Source organism: Herpailurus yagouaroundi, unplaced genomic scaffold (assembly GCF_014898765.1).
Source record: "Herpailurus yagouaroundi ecotype Mexico unplaced genomic scaffold, PumYag 28, whole genome shotgun sequence".
In the NCBI taxonomy this organism is placed as follows: domain Eukaryota; kingdom Metazoa; phylum Chordata; class Mammalia; order Carnivora; family Felidae; genus Herpailurus; species Herpailurus yagouaroundi.
Window position 1 is genome coordinate 41,359,833 of NW_024412376.1, and position 26,271 is coordinate 41,386,103.

At 40.3% G+C, this 26,271-nt stretch overlaps 1 protein-coding gene across 2 annotated transcripts in view; it reads left to right on the forward strand.

Annotated features, from left to right (window-relative positions):
• NR3C2 (nuclear receptor subfamily 3 group C member 2) overlaps positions 1-26,271 on the forward strand; it is a 356,521-nt gene that overhangs the window by 273,520 nt on the left and 56,730 nt on the right. For both annotated transcript variants that reach the window (XM_040472694.1, XM_040472701.1), the window contains exons 5-6: positions 11,755-12,102; positions 13,844-13,988. In XM_040472694.1, coding sequence (XP_040328628.1) covers positions 11,755-12,102; positions 13,844-13,988 — 493 coding nt within the window. The remainder of the gene's footprint in view (positions 1-11,754; positions 12,103-13,843; positions 13,989-26,271) is intronic.

A 26,271-nucleotide genomic window follows, 5' to 3' on the forward strand; every position in this document is an offset into this window, starting at 1 on the left:
CCCCCATTCCTCCCGCCTTGCGTGTGTGCTCTCTCACACACACACACTCTCTCAAATTGAAAAGAAAAGAATATCTAATCCTAACTCTGGGCCCAAAGAAATTGCTATTAAAGAATACAAATTCTTTGCAGGGAAGGTTATAGGCTTGTATCATCCCCATTCAGTTATGGAAGTTAAAAATTATTATGGACGCTAAAAATTGTGTTTTACATGGTGTGTAACTTAGAACCACATTGTCTGTTTGAAAATCCTAGCATGAAATTGGCGCTAACCCAAATCAGCAATGAGGAACTGACTCCTAGCAAAGACCTCTGCTCTGGGGTGACAGCCGTGGGCTACCCTATTACACTAGAAGAGACTTGTTCTAACATCAGCAAAGCCATCAGTGAAATTTATCATCAAAGACACCATGAATTCTTCCCAGTTACATATAGAAGTGTTAAAAATCACAACATGCTAGCAGACTATGTTTTAAATGGAGGGAAACCTATCTTTGGAACATAAGCAGAATACCAATAGGAAAATGGTAGGCAATTTGTGAGAAGAAGCCCTAAGTGTTTTTGTTTAATATCCTTATTGTAAATGTGACATTATTTTAAAAATTACTAACAGTGGCATAAATATGAATTACAGCACAAAAGGAAAACTTCCAGAATGGCCCAGTTATCCTTCCAGAACTACTTAAATCGTCTCCAGAAGACCTCCTCAGGGCAGCTCATCTTCTGGCTCTGGCAGAGATGGGCTGACTTGTTTTCATCTAAATCTACTGTTCTTTCTCCTCTGTGAAGGCAAAATAGATTATAAGGAATCACTCAATATAAAAAGGGATCTAATGTTTACTTCTCCTAAAAGTTTCTTTTTGATGAGTTAGCATCATATCTATTAACAACTTTCTTAAATGCTTTCTTGGACCTTTTGCTTTTAGTGTAGCTAAGTGATATACATTTGAATAATATTTTTGAAACTTAAGTGGAAAGCATATTCTTTTAAAGACTCTTTTTGTCCAGCCTGCCGTGCTGAATTAGGTTTTGAGAGAGTCACCAAAGCTCTGGAATTTACACTGTGGCAGAATACCAGATGAAAAAATAGCCGTTCATCTTCTAAACAGAGCTGCGAGGTCAGGCATGTGTGTCTGCCCCCACCCTGGCATGGCTCTGCTCACCACCAGGCAGCTGAGAAGGCCTCGTCCTCAGCAGGGGCCTGAGACCTGCCAACACAAGACATCATCAGAGCGCCTCAAAATGTTTTAGTACTAACTCTGTGTGCAGAGAAAAGTTGGAATGAAACCATGAGAAGCAAATGTAAGAGAATCACTTATTCAAAAAAGGCCATTTGGTTTGGCTCTGCTTTATCTGGGAGTTTCCAGACCAATTCAGCCTGTATCCTGAAGAGATCCCAGCCTAGAAAAATAATTTTTTTTCAAGTACATGCATCATTGGCTACTATTAATTCCTAATTTAGACTTATTCTGATAATGTCAGTGGAATAAAATGTAGAGTAATATTTATTTAAAATGCATAAAAGATACAAACATTGACATTCTCTCTTCCCTCAGGCCTATTTAATTGCCCCCCCCAACTTGAGTGGCATCCTGTTAACTCATTAACATGTACTTATTACACTCATCCTTTTTTTATATTAGTCTTAGCTTCTAATATGAATATATATTTTTTAATTCTGCTTGGCTTCTTTGTCTTGCATTTTTAAAATGTTAAAACACTAGACTAATAGTAGTCAGAAATACAGAATGTTTTCTGTGTTATGCCAGTTGTGAAAAGTACGTGTCTATATCAATTCATGGTATTATTATTCTGTGTTTTGTTATCTAGTTCAATTCTTTCTCTTGCTAAGTTTTAATAATATTTAATCATTCAATTATAATCTCAACATTGGTAGTCTCGACTAGAACCTAGTCAGTTTACTTTTCATGTAAATAATGTAAAGTGTTACTTATAATTTGCTTAAAATTGAGACAATTTTATATAAAATATGCTGTTAAGTAATAGTCCATAAAAGATAATTAAAACTATAATGATGTGGCTCTAAGTAATTCTTTTACAGAAAGAGTATTGAGCTAAGGATAAAATATTTTGAAAAAAACTGGTATTGGAGATAAAACTATTCTCTTAGTCTGCATATTTTTCCATTCCACTCCATAGTTTTTAATTCTCAGGTACACAAATAGTAGTCATAAAAAAATCTGAAATTGAATTTAGGCATCTTCCCTCGTTGCATTAGAATTCTCGAATACTTGCAAGCCGTAAGGTCACTGGGTACAATTAAAGGGTCCAAGACGAAGAAGCCATTGCAGTGAAGTGAGAGCAGATGCTAAGAGGGAAAAACGGAATAACTGAAACCTGCCTAAATGTGACACTCAGGCAAATGGTAAAGCATTATATTTTAAATGTTCTCTGAGAGCTTATTTACAGAATGTTTTGCTGAAAATATTATAGAGAAAAATGCCATTAACCTAGGGTAAATAACCTCCTAGTATATCTATTGGATAAACTTTTATAAATACATACATACAACTGCTTAAGGTAGATCCTATTTAGCAGACTTGCTGGTTTGAGGAGGTGTGCATGGGGCCCTTTCTGTGGGTTTTCTGCCCAGCATGTGTTCTAGCATCTGACCAGTTCTTTTTGGCCTGAGCCTATGGAGGATCGTGCTGGGGCTCAGGAAGGCACAGTAAATTAAGCTGTGCACTGTAGTCTGTTTCCAGGTCACTGCCTTCTGCCTCTTTCTCATACCTTATTCACCCTTTGACCTTGTTAGAACAGTAATGTTTCTTCATAAAACATCCTTAATGAGACTATTTACCTTGCATACCCAATGAGATCATGCTTTGTGTAATAAATTCTGTGCTCGAACATGTGCCAAGAAGGCAACCCTTGCAGCTGTTAAAGAATTAACTTTTTAACTGAGGGAGGGAACTTTTGCTTGGTGTCCACAGCTATCATGGCTCTGTTTTTCTTATTTTAAGTATGTTATAAAACTAGATGGAGGTTTTCTCTACTTTTTTTTTTTTTTTTTTTTTGCTTATTTGTGTTTTGTTTTGCGTACACAGTTGTATCAATCTTGAGCATGGCATAGTTATTCCTAAAGAATGCGAATTTACAAAGCAGATAAATAATGTGTATTTTCTTAAGAATGTTCATTTGAGGGGCGCCTGGGTGGCGCAGTTGCTTAAGCATCCGACTTCAGCCAGGTCACGATCTCGCGGTCCGTGAGTTCGAGCCCCGTGTCGGGCTCTGGGCTGATGGCTCAGAGCCTGGAGCCTGTTTCCGATTCTGTGTCTCCCTCTCTCTCTGCCCCTCCCCTGTTCATGCTCTGTCTCTCTCTGTCCCAAAAATAAATAAACGTTGAAAAAAAAATTTTTTAAAAAAAAGAATGTTCATTTGATTTCAAAGATCTATTTGTGCAAAGAACTCAACTCTCAGGTGCAATGGAACTTAGGAACTTTATTTTTAATCAGAAGTAGTAGGTTCTTCCCCCATGAATTGTGTTTTTCATACAGACCAGTTTGAATTCTGCCTCTTGGTATCTCCTTCCATCAGGATTACGGTGTCTTCACATGGAGCAAAAGCATAAAGCCTGGGTTGCCTGCTACAGGAGCAGCCCCCGAGTCCACAGAAGTTGACTGTTCTGCCCAAGGAATTAGGAGAGAAAATATCTTGTGGATTGGTACAGGTTGTTATATGCCTCCTGTTAAAGAGATTAATAATCTCTTCCGTACAGGTAACCTAATGGTAACCTTGCCAAAAATTTAAGTCATTTGAGGGCTTGGCCCTTTTTCACACCCCTTTGGCCTCTTGGTTTGATGTCATCTGCAAACACAATGGGGTTTCTCTCTTCTGTTTTTCCATGTCATTACAGTAGCCCACCACCTGCTGACTCTGCCACAGTCACAAGTGCCATCCTTGTGACCCCCTGCAAACCACTGCACCCCTCTGTACGATGGGGATGACAATAGTACCTACCCCACAAGGCCCTTAGGTGGATTAAATGAGATATTTTTAAAAGATGGTGTCCTAGCAATTAACATACAGATCCCCAATCAATGGTAGCTCTTTACTATTGCTTTTTCCCCACTAAGAAAATTACATAGTCTCAGGATTAGAAGAAAACCAAAGAGCCCATTTTAAACACAGAACTAAAGCAAACAGTCCTGTAGCTTATAGTGGTGAAACTGTTTCTAACAAACAAGGTGTGACTGCTGGGGGATAGGGTGGAAGACAGCATAGAGGACTTGACGTGTTTTTTTCCATGGTGCTGGACCTTCTTCCAGGCATGCATTCTGACATCGCAGTATTTGTCTTTTGAGCTTATTTTGGAAAAATACTTCTAAATTTATTTCTTACCACATTTATAGGGGTAAGGGATTTATTCCTGTTTCTCAAACAAATACGAACCAGAGAAGTTCCTTTCAGACAAATGAAAGGCCGGAACGTACAGTGGAGGTCTGATTTTCTTCCATTGTGGGGCCACTGGATCTCAGTAACTCATTGAATCACGTTTTTCTTTTTCTTTTTTTTTTTTTTTTAATTTTTTTTTCAACGTTTTTTATTTATTTTTGGGACAGAGAGAGGCAGAGCATGAACAGGGGAGGGGCAGAGAGAGAGGGAGACACAGAATCGGAAACAGGCTCCAGGCTCCGAGCCACCAGCCCAGAGCCTGACGCGGGGCTCGAACTCACGGACCGCGAGATCGTGACCTGGCTGAAGTCGGACGCTTAACCGACTGCGCCACCCAGGCGCCCCTGAATCACGTTTTTCTACCTTTGGACAGAACTGCACTCAGGCAAGCAGGATGCCTGTCTACCTATTACTTTAGAGTTTTTAGAAAATAATATTACGTGCTCTTGCTGGTAATTCATTCCAGGCTCTCTCCATAATGCATTCCAGAACACTTGAAGGAAATTCTCCTGATATCTAATCTCAATCCCTTCTTCTGCCCTTTAAACCCTTTATATCTTATCATAACTTCAATGGGGATAGAAAGCAGATCCTCACCAGGGTTTGCCACGTGCCTTGTTAAGTTTTTGAAATTGCTATTTCGTCTCTCACGTCCCTCCTCACCCTCTACTGTAGAATAAGTTGATCCCAGTCTTTTCCCACTTTTTTTTTCCTCTTCACTAAGCATTTTTTGTCCAGGGCTTTGTGGGTAAAAGATTTGTCATTTTGTTGTTCCCCCTGAGACTTCCTTGGGGTATGTATCAGCACATAAATGGCAAGGTGCAGGTAGAAGGTGTTCCATGTAACCAGACCACGGTCCACCCCAGCTGGCCTTGAGGTGCCGGCTACTTCCCTGCTTACAGTTCTGCGGGAGTAGGGCCCCAGGGGTGCCACGGGCATGGTTAAGCGTCTGACTGTCCGTTTCGGCTCAGGTCATGATCTCACAGTTCGCGGGTTCGAGCCGCATGTCAGGTTCTGTGCTAACAGTGCAGAGCCTGCCTGGGATTCTCTCTCTCCCTGTCTGCCCTTCCCATTCTCATACTGTCTCTGTCTCTCTCTAAATAAATAAATAAACTTAAAAAAAGAAAAGAAGTCGTGCCACAGAGAGCTTTGGAACTACGATTTATGCTCAGCCCCGCCACTCAATCCTATGGCAGTCTCTTGCTTTAATACAAACCTACCACCAAGAGGCCATTTCTCTGACATTGTTTCCTCTTGTAAGATTCTTGCGTGATTTAAAGTAGTCTCAACCTGGCCAGACCTCGAAGACATGCTGCTTCACCTTCATAAGTCTGGCTGTCTATCTAGCCCCCAGAAGTACCTCGTAGGGAGGTGCTGACTTTGCACCTTTCTGACTTTGTACCTCTGGCAGGGAAAGTGTCAGAATACGTCATTGGGGGTTGTCTTCAGAACCTTGTTACCCTCTCTGCACAATTAGTGGACCCCTATTCTGACTGCCTCGGATTCCCCTGAGTCTCTCTTCTGAGATTTGGCTTCTGGTCTGAGGGACTCCCCTCTTTAAGGGGAGGTCAGTTGTGCTTAAATTTGGGTGGATTCCCAACACAGGAAGGTGGCCTGGTCCACATGGGTCTTCCGTAAAACATGAATCACACTAGAAGCAAACCAGGACATGGTGGGAATTAATGGCAGAGGGGTATTGTAAATTGTGACCTCCTGTAGAAAGATACAACAACTTCTCCCTGCCATTGTCTGACTCTCCAAATATATTGTCAGTACCACCGACCCCAAACTTATCATTGCCCGCTTCATAGACCTAATTACTTTCTTATGTATTGATCGAACGTCCCCAAGATTGTTATCTCTTGTCTAGGCTCAGATCTTGTTACTCAACATTGCACTGCTCACAAAAACAGCATACCTCTACACATTGGGTGGATATTGGTTACCTAAGTAGTGAATAAATATATTCTACGGTAGCCACAAAATTATATTTATTAAAGATACAAAGATGTCTATAGATACCCTGTGCACATATTAAAATTAAACATATGGAGATCCACTCATTCAGAATGTCTTTTTTCCTCAGGTTTATTGAGGTTATGATTAACAAATAAAAGATTATATATATTTAAGGTGTACTACATGGTATTGTGATATAATGTGCATGTATAATGATTACCACAAGCTAATTTGCATAATACATCACCTCATATAGTTATCATCTGCAGGCCTGTGTAATGTGGAAAGTCTTTTAATGTGGTCAGAAGTTAGGTTTCAGTTTGTCTTAGCATGTGTTCTATGCTAATAACATTGATAATGCCTGTTAATTTATTAAATTTTGTACATTAACATGAGACTATTCAGAGGTACTTTTTAAAACACTGTCTTCAAGTTCTTTAACCACTCAAGGAGTATTTATAAACAGTTGAAATGCACTTTTTTATTATCCATTGAGAAGCTAATCATTTATTCCTAAAGCAGTGTAGGCACATTGCCCCTGGATGGTCGCCCCACTCCCATTAGTATGTACTGCCTTGGGAACAATATGTGCTCTTTTTCCTGTTAGTACCAGTTAGAGAGGTTTTGCTGCAAAACTATTAAACCTATAGAATGTTGACATTCCTTCCTTTGGTTCTATGACACAGAAATACTCGGTTTTCCCCCTAACTCTCTGAGCATGTCTTCTCTGGCAGTAGGAAAGCAAAGAGAAGCCACGCAAACAAAGAGGATGAGGAGGATAGGGCAAACGGGAGCAAGGTGAGGGTGGCAAGAGAGAAGAGAGAGGAATGGGTGGGTACTGTTACTGTCCTGTGGCTTCAAACCAGAAATTATATTTGGCCCGTGAACAGAAAATCCATGTTTTTGTATAACCTCAGTCTATTCTCTCTAATGTTTACTGCCAAGACCTAAAACTTCAAGACATTTCTAAGATGACAGAATTCTCACTTTAAGTTTCTCCAGTGAAATGTCATGATTGAAAAAATCTCATACTAGTCTTTTATTCTACCCCAGAAGGGGCAGGGGGAAGGCTGTCCTAATTACCCATTTCTTGAACTAAAATATCTCTAATTGAACATACTTGAGAAAGATCACGATGAAAGTAACATGAACCATGGGAGAGTCCCATCCCACCATCTTACTGTGAGATGAAAAAATGAAATCATTCCTATCCAGCCATCATTCTTCCACACCAGTAGTTTGTCAAAAACTATGTTACAGGTCCTGTCCACCTTGGGACATAGAGTAAACCACAAAGGAAGACCTGCCATGCCATGTCTCAAGGCCTTTGTGAATCGTGAGATCTCAATGGGAATTCTTCACACTTTTTATAAGGTTCCACCAGATGCGCCCTGCTTGCTGTTCTGCATATTGGTCAAGATAGGAAGCAGGGCCTCCCCACTGCACAGCTCATGGGGTCGTGGGGGGTGGGGGGAAACAATCATGGAGAGCCTGTAGAGTTCTGGCCTCCAGCAGTGCCGGGGAAAAGTAGCTGCCCAGATGTTGCTGGTAATTAAGGACTTGGCAGCTGAGGGAAGCCAGGAAGCACAAACTAGTTACTGTAACATCCACATAGAATGAGTGAAACTCCTTTAGGTCCAAGTGGGACTAGGACATGTTTAAATTCACATTAATGTACCCCTCCATGCACCCTTCCCCCCCACACACACAGCTGTTGCTGGCACTTAAGAAATGAAGTGTGGCTGTGGCCACCTGGGAGCATGGGTCCCCAAGCCCAATGCCCATTAACTCCATGTTAATTTAGTAAGGTGGTTTGTAGGCAGTGCTAAGACCCCCAATTTATGTTCACTGATGCTTTGGATAATGGAAACATGCTTATTAAGGATCTTTGGCAAAAGATTTTCCTGTGTAATTAGCAAACATCTTAATTATACACTTGGATTTGAAGCTGTGGCTAATCTTAAAGTATAAAAATAATGCAAATTAGATAAAGAAAGAAGGATTAGAAGGGAAACCATATAGCATAACTCCATTAGTAATAATTTATTAAAGTTTCTCAAAATGTGAATTTGAAATAAATTCAGCATTTATTAAGTACCCATAAGCATAATGGAAAGGATGTTTTAGGAATGTGTAAGACACTATTACCAACTTTTAGGAACTTTCATTTTAGAATATAACACGTATTAGAAGAGCAGCATAAACTTTCCAAACACTTTAGAAAGGCTACTTCGAGTAATATAAGTATAACTAATTATGTATCTCCCCGTGCTTTTAGAAAAGATATTGGATGGATACACATGGCTGCAAAATCTACACACTGAAGATATTTATTACCTTGAGCTGTTTAAATAAATATAGATTATTACTCAGTTCCAAGCGTGTCCCACATATATTCCCAAAATCATAGGCTAAAGTTAAGTGTAACTGAAATACCAAACATAATGTTGATAATCTCTTCAATAGGTTATGCTACAAGCCACAGCCTTGTGGATAAGTGCTAGAGAAAATGTTCATGATATTTTATAGCATTGACCTTAAGTCAGCCATGAGAATAAACACAGCAGTATAGACCTAAGGCCAAAAAGAAATATGATTTTTACAATTAATTTGCCAGCAAATATCACTTTTAATAAAATTTGAAACTACAACCCTTGGCTGTTGCTAGTCAATCAAATTACAGTTATCATCAGATGTAGTCTTATAAAGAAGGAGGACATTTTAATGAACTGGAATATTTTTACTATTTGAAGAATTATGGAAAGAATGGGAGTAACACTGAAATATTACTTCAGGTGTCAGCAGTAACTTTCAACATGTTTTTATTTTTCTTATCCATTTAGCCCTCTGTGACATAGGAGAGGGGAGCCTATCGTCTCCATTTCTCCTTGAGGCTTAGAGAAAAGTTTATGTGACCCAGGCAGTTCCCAAGTATCTAATTCCCCAAATAATCAGTATGCTATCGATGAGGCACTTTGCTGATTTTTTTCCTTGGTTGGTAGCTCACTCATTTGTTTGTCAGAAGCATCTTAGTTACATACCGTAAGTTTAGCACTACTGTGCAATACTTGTCGACAGCTTCCCATTAGCACATGTGAATATGATACATTTGCTTTTCATTAAAACAGTTCCAAACATCAGATTTTTTCTGCCAGAAATCTTTTATTGATGGAGGTAGTCTGTAAAGAAATGAAACGATTTGAAATGACTGCTTTAAAATTGTTCTGCTAATTTTAAAACTCCTTAAAATATAGGAATTCTATCTTTTAAGCCCAGTTCCAGTATTTAATAGATGTGTGGCAGGTAGATCTATTGTTGGCCAGTGGCTTGTCGTTCATCTAAATTGGTAAGTGTTTCTGTGATGAATGTGGTAAAGATTAATGGCCATGATTGTAATCATGAATGGTTATTTCTAAAATCAAGCTAATTAGTGTGGCATATTTCTACTCTACATTAAACGTGTATGCTAGAAGTCCCTCACGTGTTTGAACTAAGTAGAGTTTTGAAATTCTTCAGTGAAATTGAAAACCTTACAGGCGGGCCTTACAGGATGGCTCAGTCAATTGAGCGTCATACTTTGGCTCAGGTCATGATCTCACAGTTTGTGGGTTTGAGCCCTGCGTCAGGCTCTGTGTTGAAAGCATGGAGCCTGGAGCCCGCTTTGGATTATGTGTCTCCCTCTCTCTCTCTCTCTGCCCCTGCCCCCTTGCACTCTGTCTCTCTCTCAAAAATAATAAAAATAAAATAAAGAAAACCTTACAATTGCAAATAAGTTATTACTGTAGCTCTAAGCTCAATTTGGCATTTCTAAGCTTTCTTTTCTTTTTATCCTTTAAGTCATACATCAAGGGGCACCTGGGTAGCTCAGTCGGTTAAGCATCCGACTTTGGCTCAGGTCATGATCTCACGGTCTGTGAGTTCGAGTCCCACGTCAGGCTCTGTGCTGACAGCTCAGAGCCTGGAGCCTGCTGCAGATTCTGTATCTCCCTCTCTCTCTGCCCCTCCCCTGCTCCCCTGCCCCTCCCCTGTCTCTCTTTGTCTCAAAAAACAAACAGTTATCTGTCTACCCATTGACCCCACACACCTGCCATCCAAAACCCAACCTCCCATCTACCTTCCAGTCTCCCTTACATCTCCCCATTCTTTCATTTCTCATCTATTTTAAGTGCCCTTGAGAAAAATGAGAAAGAAAAGCAATTTCTGTTAAAATTAATACTTACTGATCCTTTGGTTTTAATTAAAATGACCACATTATATTTATTGTCCAAAATATGGCACTTGGCACAAAATAAACAGGGCATTATTGGTAATCATGCTGGGAAAACCAGCATAAACCAGGACTGTTCTGGGTAAATCAGAACATAACGTCACTCGTACATAATAAGTTCTCCTAAAAATCTGAAGTGAGATTCTAATATCGTAGTATGATATTTTTTAATTAGATTATATGATATGTGAATTGTTGATTTGTATTCAACATATAGAGTGGGTCAGATTTTTAAATATTGTATATGTGTGCGTTGGTGTAATTTAAACGTGGTTTTTTTCAGCATTAATTCCTATACATGTAGTTAGGTTAGTAGTTAGCTCTCCAATTTGAAATCACCTAGATATTTAATTTATTCCATCTTGTTGCCTTGCTTTGGGGTTGATTGCTCTCCCATTAATCCAGTGGAAATCTATAAATCACTTTCTCCAGGTATACCATTCACCAGCGTGCCACGGGGGGCTGTAAACGAGGAGGAACACCCAGTCTTTGTGTTTCAGTGGTTCACAGTGTAACTGGGGATTAGGGCTAGCAGAATTTATGCCAAATAACCGCATAAGCTAGCGATGACACATGGACCAGAACAGGAAGAGTAAGTGGTAGAGAAGTACAGGAACTAGTAAAGGGGCCAGCAAAGCTAATTAGAGGGAGCAGAGACTGCATTAGAATAAGACCCATTCTAGCACTTGTTGGCAACCTGGTGGAAAATAGGCAGGAGTTACTGGTTTATCTAAGATTTAATGGAGACATATGTAACTTATTAGCATATGAAGTAATTTTACCTTCCTCTGAACGCTCATCTCTATCATGTGTTCACTGTGTGATCTTTGACCTACCTATTTCTTAACCCTTCTGGCCTGTTTCCTCATTATAAAATAAGAAACTTAATGGTGCCTACTCATAAAATTGTTAAATTGGTTAATTAATATAAAACATTTAGGACTGTGCCCGATATTAGAAAATCACTGAGAAGGCTCTATTTCTGTTACTGTGACAAGACATCTTTAAAAGAAAAGTAGTCAACTAAGTCAATGTTTAATTGTAACTTACCTCATGTAAGGTATCTCAATCCTAATTTAAATTTGCCCTTATTATTTACAATTTCTTTTACAGCTCGAAAGTCAAAGAAGTTGGGCAAGTTAAAAGGTATTCACGAGGAGCAGTCACAGCAGCAGCCCCCGCCCCCTCCCCCACCCCCCCAGAGCCCCGAGGAGGGGACAACGTACATAGCTCCTGCAAAAGAGCCCTCGGTCAACTCAGCGCTGGTTCCTCAGCTGTCCACAATCTCACGAGCGCTTACGCCTACCCCTGTTGCAATCCTTGAAAACATCGAGCCTGAGATCGTGTATGCAGGCTACGACAACTCAAAACCAGACACAGCCGAAAACCTACTCTCCACTCTAAACCGCTTAGCAGGCAAACAGATGATCCAAGTCGTGAAGTGGGCAAAGGTACTTCCAGGTAGGCATGCCTCTCCTTTCAAGGTCTGCATCCTGAAGAAGAGAAGTCAGGGCAACACATTTCACCATTTCCCTAAGAGTTCAGTTGGAGTTAGCTTTCTGTCAGGTCCTCATAACCAAATTTTGTAATCGCTACCAAACTAATCAAGTGTGTAGGGAAAATCTGTCAATGTGCTCATTTCTCCTGAGCTGTTAGGGCTAAGGGTTCTGTTGTTAATCTACGTTTCTTGTGCTGGTGATTGAAATAGGACATTTCCACCTCGAATTATCGATAAGGTGAAATACAATCTGTTTGTGAAAATGCAAGTTGAGCCCATTATTAGCAGCTCATAACCAGGGCTAATCTTAGCATAGACCAGTAAACCATGACCTATCAAGTAAGTTGTAGGAGATCCTGAAAGACTGTTCTTTCTGAAAATATCATCTTGCCTCCGGCACCCTTTAAATTGTCCTTGAAATTCCTACTGTAGTCACTTTTTATGCTATAGAATTTTATTAATAAAGTCCTTCTTAATCTACAGAAACATCACTTAGAATTGTTATCACATTGTCCCAGTTCGTTAATCAAAGCAGTTTCTTGGGGCGCCTGGGGGGCTCTTTCTGTTGAGCATTTGACTGGATTTTGGCTCAGGTCATGATCTTACGGTCATGACATTAAACCCTGTGTCAGACTCCACACTGGGATGGATCCTGGTTAAGATTCTCTCTCTCCCTCTCTCTCTGCCCCTCTTTTCCACTCGCACTCTCTCTGTCTCAATAATAATAATAATAATAATGTAATTTATAAGCAATTTCTTGGATTACCTATGGTCAGCCAAGAGGCATAAGAAAAAAGATTGGGGAAAGCTCTGATGATTGGGTCTGTGAAGAGGAACATGTCCTGGTGAAACTCTGCAAACAGAAGAATACCATGATGTCCCTGGAAATACAGGGGGTGAGAAAAGGAACAAAAGAGGGGCTGATGTAAGCCCAGAAATGAAGACTGTAAGAGAGAGGAGGACAGATGCCAAAGACACTTACTCTACTTTATATCTTTGTTGAAGTCCAGTATTCTCCCAGACGAGGGGAAACAAGGAATAGTACTTTTTCAACCACTGCAAATTCACAGAAGTTAACTATAGATATGTAGGAGTTGACAGTTATTAAAAGTCTTTATTTGAATGTTAATGTGAATAGGATGAAGCAAGTTTTACAAGTTAACACAAATTCTTTCAGTCTAACCAAAGGTTTTAGACCATTACCCACAGTGAAGCTGTCTGAACTCCCTGGTTTTGTTTGTCCTGGCAGTTCACCCTCATTGAAAGTTTAGGGTGAATTTAAAATGAAACGTTGGAGAGTCTGGGTGGCTCAGTAGGTTAAGCGTCCAACTCTTGATTTTGGCTCAGGTCATGATCTCACGGTTCATGAGATTGAGCCCAAGTGGGGCTCTGCACTGACAGGGAGGAACCTACTTGTGATTCTGTCTCTCTCTGCCCCTCCCCTGCTCGCACACACATGCATGCATGCGTGCGCTCTCTCTCTCTCTCTCTCTCTCTCTCTCTCTCTCTCTCTCTCTCAATAAATAAACTTAAAATAAGATGTTAAACAGGGCCATGCCCATGGTGGGTGCTCCTTAAATGGCTATTGAATTGATCTGAGTCTGTTAGAGAAAGGTGACTATTTGGGGTTGCCTTAAGAAGCGTCTTCCTGGAATGTACTTAAATGCTAAGTGTATTTCTGTGATTAATTGTTCTGTTCTTCAGGATTCAAAAACTTGCCTCTTGAGGACCAAATTACCCTAATCCAGTATTCTTGGATGTGTCTATCATCATTTGCCTTGAGCTGGAGATCGTACAAACATACAAACAGCCAATTTCTCTATTTTGCGCCAGACCTAGTCTTTAATGAGTAAGTACCTATTAATTAGCCTTCATAAAATAACCTGCAGAGTTATTTGTTATGCTTTTTTTTTTATGATTTCTAAACATAAATCATATGTATATTTGTGAAAGAATCCACTGACACTAGCATTTTTAAGAGTAGAAAATCTATCATTTAAGAATTTAAAAATTACTTTTTGCAAAATTATAATGCACATGTCTGCGTATATATAAATCAGTTTATATAGATCTCATATAATATGTGGGAATTGTCCCAAAAGAAAGATGATCCAGTTGGCTCTAAAAACTTGACTGGTACAAAGCCACGATTAATAGAAAACAGTCTCTTTTGGTATCTACTCCAGTTGAGAAGACTATCTAATTTCTAGGAAATGTGAATGTATGAAGTGTCAATTTTTACATGCATTCATACAGTGGTTCTTTTGTTAACAGTATACAGCTGCTCAATGTGTTTTCATGACAATCATAATTATCCTTCTTTGCAATCATAAAAGAAGCCGAAATGTTGTTCTGTAGTGAAACGTTTTTAGTTTTATGACTCATTTTAAAAGATCAAAAGAACTGTAAGAGATATTTCTTTGGCCATGAATTCCTTCCTATGTTACGTTTACATTTCAACGCCGTTCTTATTCCACGTTAGCACATTTCGCATATGTTTGTTTCCAGCAGTGCTTCTTTGTAATTGTTGGGTCAAGAAATACCTAAAATAAAAAGGAACATTTGAATTATGATAGTAACCACATCACTATTCTAACAGATGGCTCTGTCTAGAGATAGGAAAATAGGGGGTTCTGGTAAGGAAGGAAGCGCATAAGAAATAGATTGGTGATAAGAGCAATGCAAAAGATTGATAGTGGACACATAGTGCCGAGACACCTAAATGGTACCAGAGCAGTTTACCTAGGAAGGCCAGTTCACTCAAGTATGGCATGTCACCAAGACCATTTCATCCCAGTATAAATTGGGAACATCCACTGTTGGCTTCCAAGGTGACCCTCCTTTTGGTGATTAGTCAGAAAGAATACTTCTACTGAACATAATTTTTCACCAAAAGAGTGAAGCAAGGCTAAACAACCAACATGCACATTTTCATTTACTTGTGTTCCTCATTAATCAGTTGATATTATATAGCAAGGCTTTTTTTTTTTTAATATGGTCTATAAACCAAAAGAAAAACACATTAAGGGAGGTCATTGTTTTAATTTTTTTTTACTTTCTATTTATTTTTGAGAAAGAGAGACAGAGTGTGAGTGGGGAGGGGCGGAGAGAGGGGGAGACACAGAATCCAAAGCAGGCTTCAGGCTCTCAGCTGTCATCACAGAGCTTGACATGGGACTTGAACTCATAAACCGTGAGATCATGACCTGAGCCGAAGTCAGGGGCTTAACCAACTGAGCCACCCAGGCATCCCAGAAGGTCCTTGCTTTATTTTTTTTTTATTTTTTTTCAACGTTTATTTTATTTTTGGGACAGAGAGAGACAGAGCATGAACAGGGGAGGGGCAGAGAGAGAGGGAGACACAGAATCGGAAACAGGCTCCAGGCTCCGAGCCATCAGCCCAGAGCCCGACGCGGGGCTCGAACTCACGGACCGCGAGATCGTGACCTGGCTGAAGTCGGGCGCTTAGCTGACTGCACCACCCAGGCGCCCCAGAAGGTCCTTGCTTTAAATGGAAGTGTGGGTAAACAAGAATTGCTACTCGGGCCATCCAGCATGTCTCCATTTGACTTTAACAGGAGTTTTAAATGATCCGTTCAGTCCTATTTAGCACATCTATTAGAAGTTTTTCTCATAAAATATATGTAACTTAAAATTTTTCCATTTTAATCATTTTTAAGTATATAGTTCAGTGGCGTTAATTACATTCACAGGGTTGTGCGACCATCACCACTGTCCGTCTCCAGGATTTTCATCATCCCAGACAGAAACTTTCAACCCATTAAACAGTAACTCCACAGTCTTCCCTCCCCCAAACACCTCATAACCTCTAGCCTATGAATTTGCCTTTTCTAGGTGTTCCCTATAAGTAGGGTCATACAGTATGTATCCTTTTGTGTCTAGCTTATTTCCCTTAAGTCTCATGTTATCAGGGGTCACTCTTATTGTAGCATGTACCAGAATTTCATTTTATGGCTGACTATTATTCCATTATATATAGAATCAGTCCTCATTGTTTGTAGATTCTGTATTTGTGAACTGACCTTCTGACTACATTTCTTTGTAACCCCAAAGTCCATACTCAGAGCACTCCCATAGTCCTTCTTAGATGTGCCCAGAGCAGCAATAAATTAGAGTTGCCCAGTGTGTACATTTCAGCTGAGACTCTCTGCCTTTTTGTTTCAGCCCTCTTACTGTGAACAAGTGGCCTTTTCATGGTCTACTTAGTACCATGTGGGGGTTTTTTGCATTTTTGTGCTGTTTTTTGGTGATTTCATTGTTTAGAATGATCTCTAAGCATAGTGCTAAAGTGCTATCTAGTGTTCCTAAAGCAAGATGGCTATGATGTGCCTTAGGGAAAAAAAATATAGGTCTTAGATAAGCTTCTTTCAGGCATGAGTTATAGTGCTGTTGGCTGTAAGTTCAGTGTTATGAATCATATGTATATATATGTGTGTGTATATATATGTGTATATATGTGTGTGTATATATATGTGTATATATGTGTGCATATATATATATAATAATATATATATATATTAATAAGGTGTACTTAAACAGAAATGCACATAAAACAGGATTATATATAAATTGGTTGATAAAGGTGACCAGTGGCTCTCGAGAACCTATTACCCTTAGGAGGAGCAGTTCAGTAGTCACTCATTCAGTATTTGCTGCAACTTTATAGAATATAACTACCTTATTTATTTTTACCAAATAGAGAACATTGACCACATTTTATTTATCCATTCATCTGTTGATGGACACGTGGGTTGTTTATACCTTTGGCTATTGTGAATGTTGCTACTATAAACATTTGTATATAAGTATCTGTTTGAGTCCCTGCTTTCATTTCTTTTGGGTATATACCTAGGAGTGGAATCTCTGGAGCATATTGTAATTCTGTGTTAAACTTTTGAGGAGGTGCACCCAGGTGGCTCCGTCAGTTGGGCGGCCGACTCTTGATCTCACCTTAGGTCATGATCTCATGGTTTGTGAGACAGAATCCCTCACTGGGTTCTGCGCTGATGGTGGGGAGCCTGCTTGGGATTATCTCTCTCCTCTTTCTCTGCCCCTCCCCCACCAGCTCTCTCTCTGTCACAAAATAAATAAATAAACATTAAAAAGTAAAACAAAAAACAAAAAAAAAAAAAAAACCTTTTGAGGAAACACCGTACTGTTTTCCACAGCGGTTGTAGTGTTTATATTCCCACCAGCAATGTAACAAGAGTTCCAATTTCACCACATCCTTGCTAACACTTATTTTCTGTTTTTGGGTTATTATTTTTTTTTTTAATAGCTATACTATTAGGTATAAAATGTTTTGGGGTGGGATTTTTTTTTAAATATATTGACATATAACATTGAGTAAAGGTAAGGTGTACCTGTTGATTTGATACATTTATATATTGTAATATGATTGCCCTTGTAGCCATCGTAGTACCTCTATCAAGGCACATAATTCTTTTCTTTCTTTTGGTAGGGGTAATTAAGATCTAGTCCATTTGCAACGTTGAGGATTATAATATAATATTTTATACATTCACTATACTGTACACTAAACCTGCAGAACTTAGTTATCTACTAGTTGCGGGTTTATACCCTTAAAACGGCATCTCTCCTATTCCCTCCCCCTCACCGCCCCCGTAACCACTATTGTACTCTCTGTTTTTACAAGTGAGCCTTTTTTAGATTACACATATAAGTGATATCATATGGCATTTGTCTTTCTCTGACTTATTTCTTAGTAGTTGTGAAGTTGTATCTCATTGTGATTTTGCTTTGCATTTCCCTAATGACTAATGATGTTGGGCCTCGGTTCATAAGCTTATTGGCCATTTGTAGATCTTCTTTGGAGAAATGTCTATTCAAGTCCTCTTAGTCATTTTTAATTGGGTTGTTTGTCTTTGTGTTCTTGAGTTGTAGAAGGCTTTATGTTTTCTGGATATTAAACTCTTCTCAGAGATACAATTTGTATATTTTTCCCATTCTGTGGGTTGTCTTTTCACTCTTCATAGTACCCCTTTAAAATTAGAGTTTTTAATATTAATGAAGTACAATTTATCTTTGTTTTCTTTTATTGCCTATGAGTATGGTGTATTCTGTTAATTTGTAATAGTACACACATATCCAAGTGTACTGATTCTGAAAAAAGTACAGAATTGTAAGAATCCTTTTTAACAAATGAGATGTAGGGGAAAGCAGCTTATATTTTAAATCTAAATTAATGTAATTAAAGCATTTGGGAAATAAATAAGAAGCCCAAAATAGAAAAGGCCATATATGCTTTGTGTGGATTTGTTTGTTCTAAAAAAAAAAAAAAAAATCAAGACAAAATGGAAACACAAAGATTGTTTTCCAATGTTATAAACAGTTACATGTTATTATATAATTATTAGACTGAAAATTTTGTCCCTGTTCTCCAAACTTTGACCTCAGCCCCAACCTAGAGTTCTCTAGTTTTCTCTCAACTAAAGAGCAGGGGAGGCCTGTGTTTTTCAAAGTTGAGAAGGGGGAGAAGTGCCTCTCAGAAAACATTCGGAAATGACCTACAGCCTTTTGATCAGATCACGCCAACAAAAAGAGCTTGGTGAGTGACTCTGTCACAGAACCTGTGTTTTTTTGGGAGACTACTAGGGTTAGAAAGAATGGCCTGCAACTAAAGTCTGAATGCATACTCCTGCTTCATCCTGCATTCATTCAGGGAATACTTACTAACTGCCACCCATGTTCTGAGTGGTGGTTCTCAAATAGGGAAAATACATGTATATAGTCCTCGTCTCGTGGAACAGACAGTCTAATCAGGTAGACAGATATTGACCTGAGAATCCTCAAATTCCAATTCCAAGTATTGAAAGGGAAAGTACTTTAAGGGCAGTTAATGGGAGGTATTGATCTAGTCAGGAAAGCCTTCCCTGGGATTGATTAAAGTAGTGTGAACCAGGTGTAGGGAGTCCAGGAGGAGGGAAGCTGACCTAGACTGAGGGACCAGCATGTGCAAAGCCAGTGGCAGGAAGGAACTCAATTCAGAACAGTGTGAGGATGGGACATAGAGGGAAATGCAAGGATGTGAAAGGCAGAATCAACAGGAATCACTGGTGGTCACATTCAGGTAGAGAATGAAAGGGAGGAAGTAGTGGGTGTCGGGGATGACCTCCAGGCCTTCACCTTCAGTGCCAGGTAGGATTTGGTGTCATTCCCTGGGATACGGGAGCAAAGGTAGAGGACCAGACTTTGGAGGGGAAGAGGTAGGGAGTGTATGACGCCAGTTTTGAACATAAGATTGAATTGCCTTCCAATTATTCAAGAAGAGATATCAAATAAGCAGTTATTATAGACATCTGAAGCCTAAAGAGAGGAGCCAGCTGAAGATACAAATTTTGAATTCATTTTAGACGCAGTGGTTAAAGGAAGCAAGACAGGGAAGTGCTACACATCACAGATCCCAAGAAAAGTGAGGGCTTCAAGAGAGACAGTATGGCTACTAACGTTAAATGCCATGTGATCTGAGTGAACTGGAGAAGTGAACCACAAAATAGGAAGCACGTGTCACTGGTCACCTGCCAACACTTTGCACATTCATGTCTGCTGAACGTGTCCCTATACTTTCCCTCAGCCAGTTCCTGTACTCCATACCCTTCCAGCAAGTGAAGTAAGGAACTGGCATTTTGTGTAAGGGAGTAATATACGCCATTCAGCTGAGGCTAGAATGCTGTGATGTGATCCCGCCTTGCTCTCCCACTCACTGTTTTAGGCTACCTCTCACCTGCACTGGCAGCTCTTTTTCAGGTATCTGTATCCCCACTTTGTTTCACTGGTACCTCCTCAATGAAATCACGAACTTTGTCTTAATTGGTTTTTAATTTCCAGCACCTGGCATAGGCCTAGTGTCCAAGGCAAAGGAGGAACTCTATAAATATTTGCCGAATAAATGAATTATTGAACAGATGAACCAAACAATCTATTAATCAGTCTGGAAGACACTTTCTAAGTTATCATTGCTAATTATGAGTATGACATTTATGATAAAGAAGTATGATGGGGGTGCAGTTTTCATGAACAGAGGCTTTGCTGTTTAAAATGGTGAACAAAATTTTAACGGTTGATCCTTTGTGTTTGCCTTCGCCTGTGAAACAGATCTGAAAGTTACCAGAGATCTTATCTTCAGCTGTGTACTGGCTTTATTGGAGTTGGAAGAAAGGTGGGGAGCAAGGAATAATTAAGGAAAACATTCTTTCCAATATTTTTTTTATTAAACATTGGGGTGAAGATATGAGTTAATACTTTAAATTAGCATAGAACTTTTCTTATTATAAATGCAAAACTTTTCAAATATGTATTAAATGATTAATTATTCAATTGTACCTTGAAACAGCTTATCATATATTGCTACAGATAGCTGCAAGTATTCAAATTTCTTATCAATTCAGTACACATATTAAAACTCCCATTTAAGCCTGTAATGAAATTTCTTCCAATTTTTTTTTTTAATTTCTGAAAGGCAGATTTAGTGTTACCACTATGTTTTAAGTCATGGCCAGCATTTTAGAATTAAAAATATATTTAAAAGGATGCTTGCATTCCCTCAAGTGGTAGCCCAACAAGAAATGTTTTTTGAATGATCTTTGACTGTCTTTGTGGTTCTGAACCATTTGTGTACGTATATATGTATGTATGTATGTACATATGTATGTATATATTTTTGGTTCAGAGACTGTTGGTAGGAGCAAGAGTTTAAGTCTGGGTACCACTTTCTGGACCCCTCCGAGTGAGTGCCCTGAGTGTGCCAGACAGATGCATTAGCCTCAGTTCCTTAGTGATGGTAGATGAACCCCTGCCACTCCCACACCCCGGCTGTGTGATGGCAGCACCAGGAGGGAAGTACAAACTCAGTTATCAGTCATTGTCTGTTTCATGGAGTGCTGCCTGTCCCTGCTGTATCCCCAGGGGGGACCACTGTGCTTCCATAGTCCAGTTGTCCTTAGTGAGGGGCCCTCCCCAGTGCTCTCAAGGACCCTCTGCACCTAAGGTCCTAAAGCTCTAATAGGCCTGGCTCATACCCCAGCCGTGTGTTCCAAGGCCGTGTCATTATTGTTGGGGTGTCTTCATGAAGGCAGGCACAGATGGAGTTAGAACATGGAATGCCCCACCCACACCTCCCAAGGCATCATGGTCAGTATTCCTGAGCCACTCGAAGTGGATTCTGTGCCTGGACCCTTGCTCCAGCTGAGAGCCAGTGATGGATGAGGGACAGGAGTTCTGGTGAGAGGAGCCAGGGAAGTGGGGTGAGCCTGGATAAGCTTCCCCTTTACTGGCTGCATTTGCTTTTCCTCCTCCCTCCCCAGTGGCTCTTCCTCCTCTGTTCCCTTTCTGCTGCTTTCAGACAGGATTTCTTACTTCCCCTGTGCTCACTGGGGCACTGTTCTGTGTAGTTTCCAGTATCTGACCTCCACCCTTTCCCTTTTCCTTCCACTCCCTCTCCCTTCCCTCCTCCTCCTTCTGCTCCCCCCTCCTTCCTTCCTCCCTCTCCGTCTCCTTCTCTTTCTGTGCCTGTCTTACACACACACACACACACACACACACACACACACACACACACAGAGGCACGCCTACCTCCTGTCTGAAAAACCAGCAGCCTTCTGAGATTTTCTCTATTTGGAAATCTCCATTTGGTCAGTATGAGGAAATAAACTTTGAAAGAAGAAAAAGTGTGCCTTATCTTTCCCTCGGACCCTGTGGAAACCAGGCCCTATCCTACCAGTTTGAGGGCCAGAGTCTGCAGCAGAATGGTGTGGCCATTTTGTGTGTTGGACGGGAGTTGAAGCTCCCCCTTTCCATGGTGCTTGCACTGCCCTTCCCCCCATGGTTCCCACCACTCCCTGCTGTTTGCACCTGGCCCTCTTCACTCAGGAGTCTGACACTCCTAAATAGAGAAAAACAATGTCACAAGTCAGCAAATGGTGAATCCTTGTCTACAAGGTTCAGAAACATGACGGAATGGAATTACCTTTCTTTTGCGTAAAGTTCAGGTGTGGAAGACACTGTGCCACCTCAAGGCGACTAGGCAGAGGGAAATCTAGGGGAAGGTACAGTGAAACCTGAGGAGATCTTATAAGCTACAAATGAGAGATAATCATCTAGTCCTATATGGGAGCAGAGGAAAGGTAGGTACAGAACTCAAAACAAGGGGTATTTCTTCCCTTCTTTTTTTTTTTTTGATTCTTTTAAAAACAGCTTTTCCTCCCCATAATCAACCTACCACAATGATAGGAAGTAGAGTCGGAGCAAAGAGTTACTTGCAGACATTTCCAGCAAAGGAGTTTAGAGGAGAGAAGTTCTTAAATAAATGGGTAACCACTATGGATGCTTCTGCTGAGTTCCTGCTCATCAAAGAAAGTTCCCAAGGTGAGCCCGTAGGGGCCGGGGACCACCCTCACCTGAGAAGGGTGAGAACACTGAAGAGTCCTATAAGGACTGGTACCATAGGTAGACTTTCTAACTCACTCCTTGACACGTCTTCTTTTTCCCCAAACCCTGCCTTTCATTTTGGACTGCTCTTGGCTGAAGGAGATATGTGATATTTATTCAGTCCATTCAGCAAATATTTCCTGAGTGACTTCAATACACCAAGCACTGTTCTGGGCACTGGAACAACAGGGAACAAATGGAATTCACACTCTAGTGGTAGGTGGGTGGGGTGGTGGAAAACATGGAGGCAGCATGAAGAAGTCCCACCTGCTGTGTCCCCATGGCTCAGGTAGCATACCATCATCCTTGTAAACAAACACGAAAAAGTGGCATTTAAAACGATAAGGTGCAGTTTGGATTCTCTCAGAGGATGTACTAGCACCCTTGATTAGCCACATTGACCTCCTGGTGGTGCTTTGAAGGATCTAAGTCCACTCTTGACTCAGGCCCCCTTTATACTATTTGCTCTGTGCAGGAGGATGGTCCTTTCTCACCTTCTTGTCTTAGCTCAAATATTCCTTATTCAGAAGTCTGACCGCCAGATCTAGAGAGACTCCTGTAGTCAGTCCCTCCCCCATTATATCACACATTTATTTTCTTTGTAGTAGGTCTCCTGCCTGCATGATATAAACTCAGGGAGGGAAGGCCTGTCTGGTTTATCTTTGCATACCCAGCACCTAGAATACTGTCTGGCATTAGTAAGTGCTTGATAAACTAATTAATTTTAAAATGCTATTTTCAGCATTATTTCCTGCTGCTTCTTTGCATAAATGCTATGTGAACCAAATTAACCTTTCTCTTCTCTTAGTCCTATCTTTCCACTGCTGTGCCTTTGCTAACATTTTCCGTTTCTCTCCCTCAAGCCCAACCCAAAGGATGCCTCCTTTCTAATGACTTCTCTTCCCTTCAAAATCAGAAGGGACTTTTTTCCCCCAAAATCTTTTTTTCTTTTCTTTTCTTTTTCTTTCTTTTTTTTTTTTTTTAATGTTCATTTTTTTGAGAGAGAGCATGTGTGCACAAGCAGGGGAAGGGCAGAGAAAGAGAAGAGGACACAGGATCCAAAGCGGGCTCTGTGCTGACAGTAGAGAGCCCCATGCAGGGCTCAGACTCGTGAACCACAAGATCATGACCTGAGCCAAAGTTGGTCTTTGGCCGACTGAGCCACCCAGGCACCCTAAAAACCTTTTATCCATATTACTTTCTTCTGTATCAGTTGTTTGCTGCTTTTTGTGTTTTATATACATTTTCACTCCAGATACACTGAAATTTCTAGAGCACAGAAAGTATACTTGAAAAAATTTTCCTTAATGTCTAGCAAAATGCTTTTTACATAATTGGCACTTGGTGGCTATTTTTGGTTTGTTAATAAATACTCTTTCTAGCACAAGCATCAGATGCAAGATCCCTGATACAGGTTTACTCTGCAGTGCTCTTAGGGCTTGGCGTGTGAACTTCATGAAAAGGATTCATTTTTGTAGGGTTCTCTCAAATTTTACTTCAGGAACATTGTTATATATTAATATTTCTTACATGTTGCTTCTTGTAGCGTACCTGAGAAATTTCCTGATAGTTAATGAAACTGGGAAATTTCCAGTTTAGTATGAAATTAAAACAAAACATAAGAAACTGCAAAGAGAATGCACTGTTGAAGCCATGTGGAATCATACAGAGACTGCACAGAGTAATAATGATGCAAGAAACATGTCTAAGATTCAATCTGAATAACTAGAGGGAGCGGTTTTTTATTTTGAATAAAAGTCAGAAACAGTTTAATATGACATGTTATCTGTAAAAGGCTTAGTTAGTGTGGCTAATGCTAGCATGTTGCTTTTTATTTCAATCAACGTGCCCAAGGACTTTTGTCTCTCCAGCTAAAAATATTCTTCCTTTCAATAGAAAATAAAACCACTAGAGTGAATTTATTTTTTAAAAAATTTAATTTCAATGCAGTGATTATTATTGCAGGATTGGGGCAGGTGGTGAGGAATGGCTTAGTCAGTTACAAACAAAGGAGAGCACTAGGCTTCCTCCCTTAACACAGGTCATCCTGTGACAGAGGACGTCTGTGTCATCCTCAGACACAGATGGTGTCTTTGATCATGCTCCTCTAGGTTGTAGGAAGAGAACACTTGAATGTGTCTTGATATACAAAGTATTCACTGAACTTGCATCTCTAAACAGTTCTAGAACCAAAACCGAGCCACATAATTATCCATTTTTATCGTATCATACATGACAGATGATTTGGTTTTAATCCCTCACTTCCACCTATGAACCCTAAGCAAATTAATAGAGTTGTGTACTTGGAGGGCTCTGAAGAGGTTAATTTTTGAGGGGTGGTTCTGGGATTGATACTTTTCTGAAAAAACTAGTAGGGAAGGAAAAGAAAAAAGAGACGGCCATAGTTGGTGACCTTCAGCCTTCTTAGTAAAGCTCATCTGTGTTTCTGTAGTAGGCGTACTGCCCCAAACAGGGTCCACATTTACAGATGTGGCGACCATCGTTTAAAGGCCCATCATCTGTGCTTCCCCCACCTTGAAATGACCACTGTCTCAATAGAATCAGAGGAATTATTAGTATATAAACTCCTAATTTCCTTTTTGCTACAGGTATAATGTCACTCTCTGTTTCAGTCACCTTGGGCTGCTGTAACAAAAATGCCACAGGTTGGGTGGCTTAAACAGCAGGCATTCATTTCTCACAGTTCTGGAAGCTGAAAGTCTGAGATCAAGGTACCTGTATGGTCATGTTCTATGAAGGCCTTCTTCCTGGCTTGCAGATGGTGCCTTCTAATTTTTTTTTAACGTTTATTTATTTTTGAGACAGAGAGAAACAGGGGAGGGGCAGAGAGAGAGGGAGATACAGAATCTGAAACAGGCTCCAGGCTCTGAGCTGTCAGCACAGAGCCCAATGCGGGGCTCGAACTCATGGACCGTGAGATCATGACCTGAGCCGAAGTCAGACACTTAACTGACCAAGCCACCCAGGCGCCCCACAGATGGTGCCTTCTTACTGTCTCCTCATGTGGTGCAAAGAAAAAGCTCTGGGGTCTCTTTTGCTGCTTCTGCTGCTGCTTTTTTCTTCTTCTCCCCCCCCCTCCTCCTCCTCCTCGTCCTCGTCCTCCTCTCCTCCCACCACATCTTGGGGGCTGTGCTCATCTAAACCTGTTTACTCCCCAAAGCCTCACCTCCTACTGTCATTACCTTGGTAAGGTTTAGGACTTCAACATAGGAATTTGGGGAGTGCAGGGGACACACATTCAGTCTGTAGTATCTCCATTTACATGCATACTATGTATGGTACAAGGGCAGTCAATAGTCAAGTGGTTTAGAGGGGAAATTTGAAGGATGATGAGCTGGTGCTTTTAGAGCTTTTGTTTATATAAGTTGTAGCTATTGGTATTTACCCATATTAGAAATTAAAACAGGGGCACCTGGGTGGCTCAGTCAATTAAGTATCCAGCTCTTGGTTTCAGCTCAGGTCGTGATCTCAGAGTTTGTGAGTTCAAGCCCCACCTTGTTAGCATAGGGCCTTGCTTGGGATTCTCTCTCTCCCTCTCTCTCTGCCCCTCCCCACCTTGTGCTCACTGCCCCCCCCCGTCTCCTTCTCTCGCTCTCTCTCTCAAAATAAGTAAATAAAATTTTTAAAATAAATTTAAAAAAAAG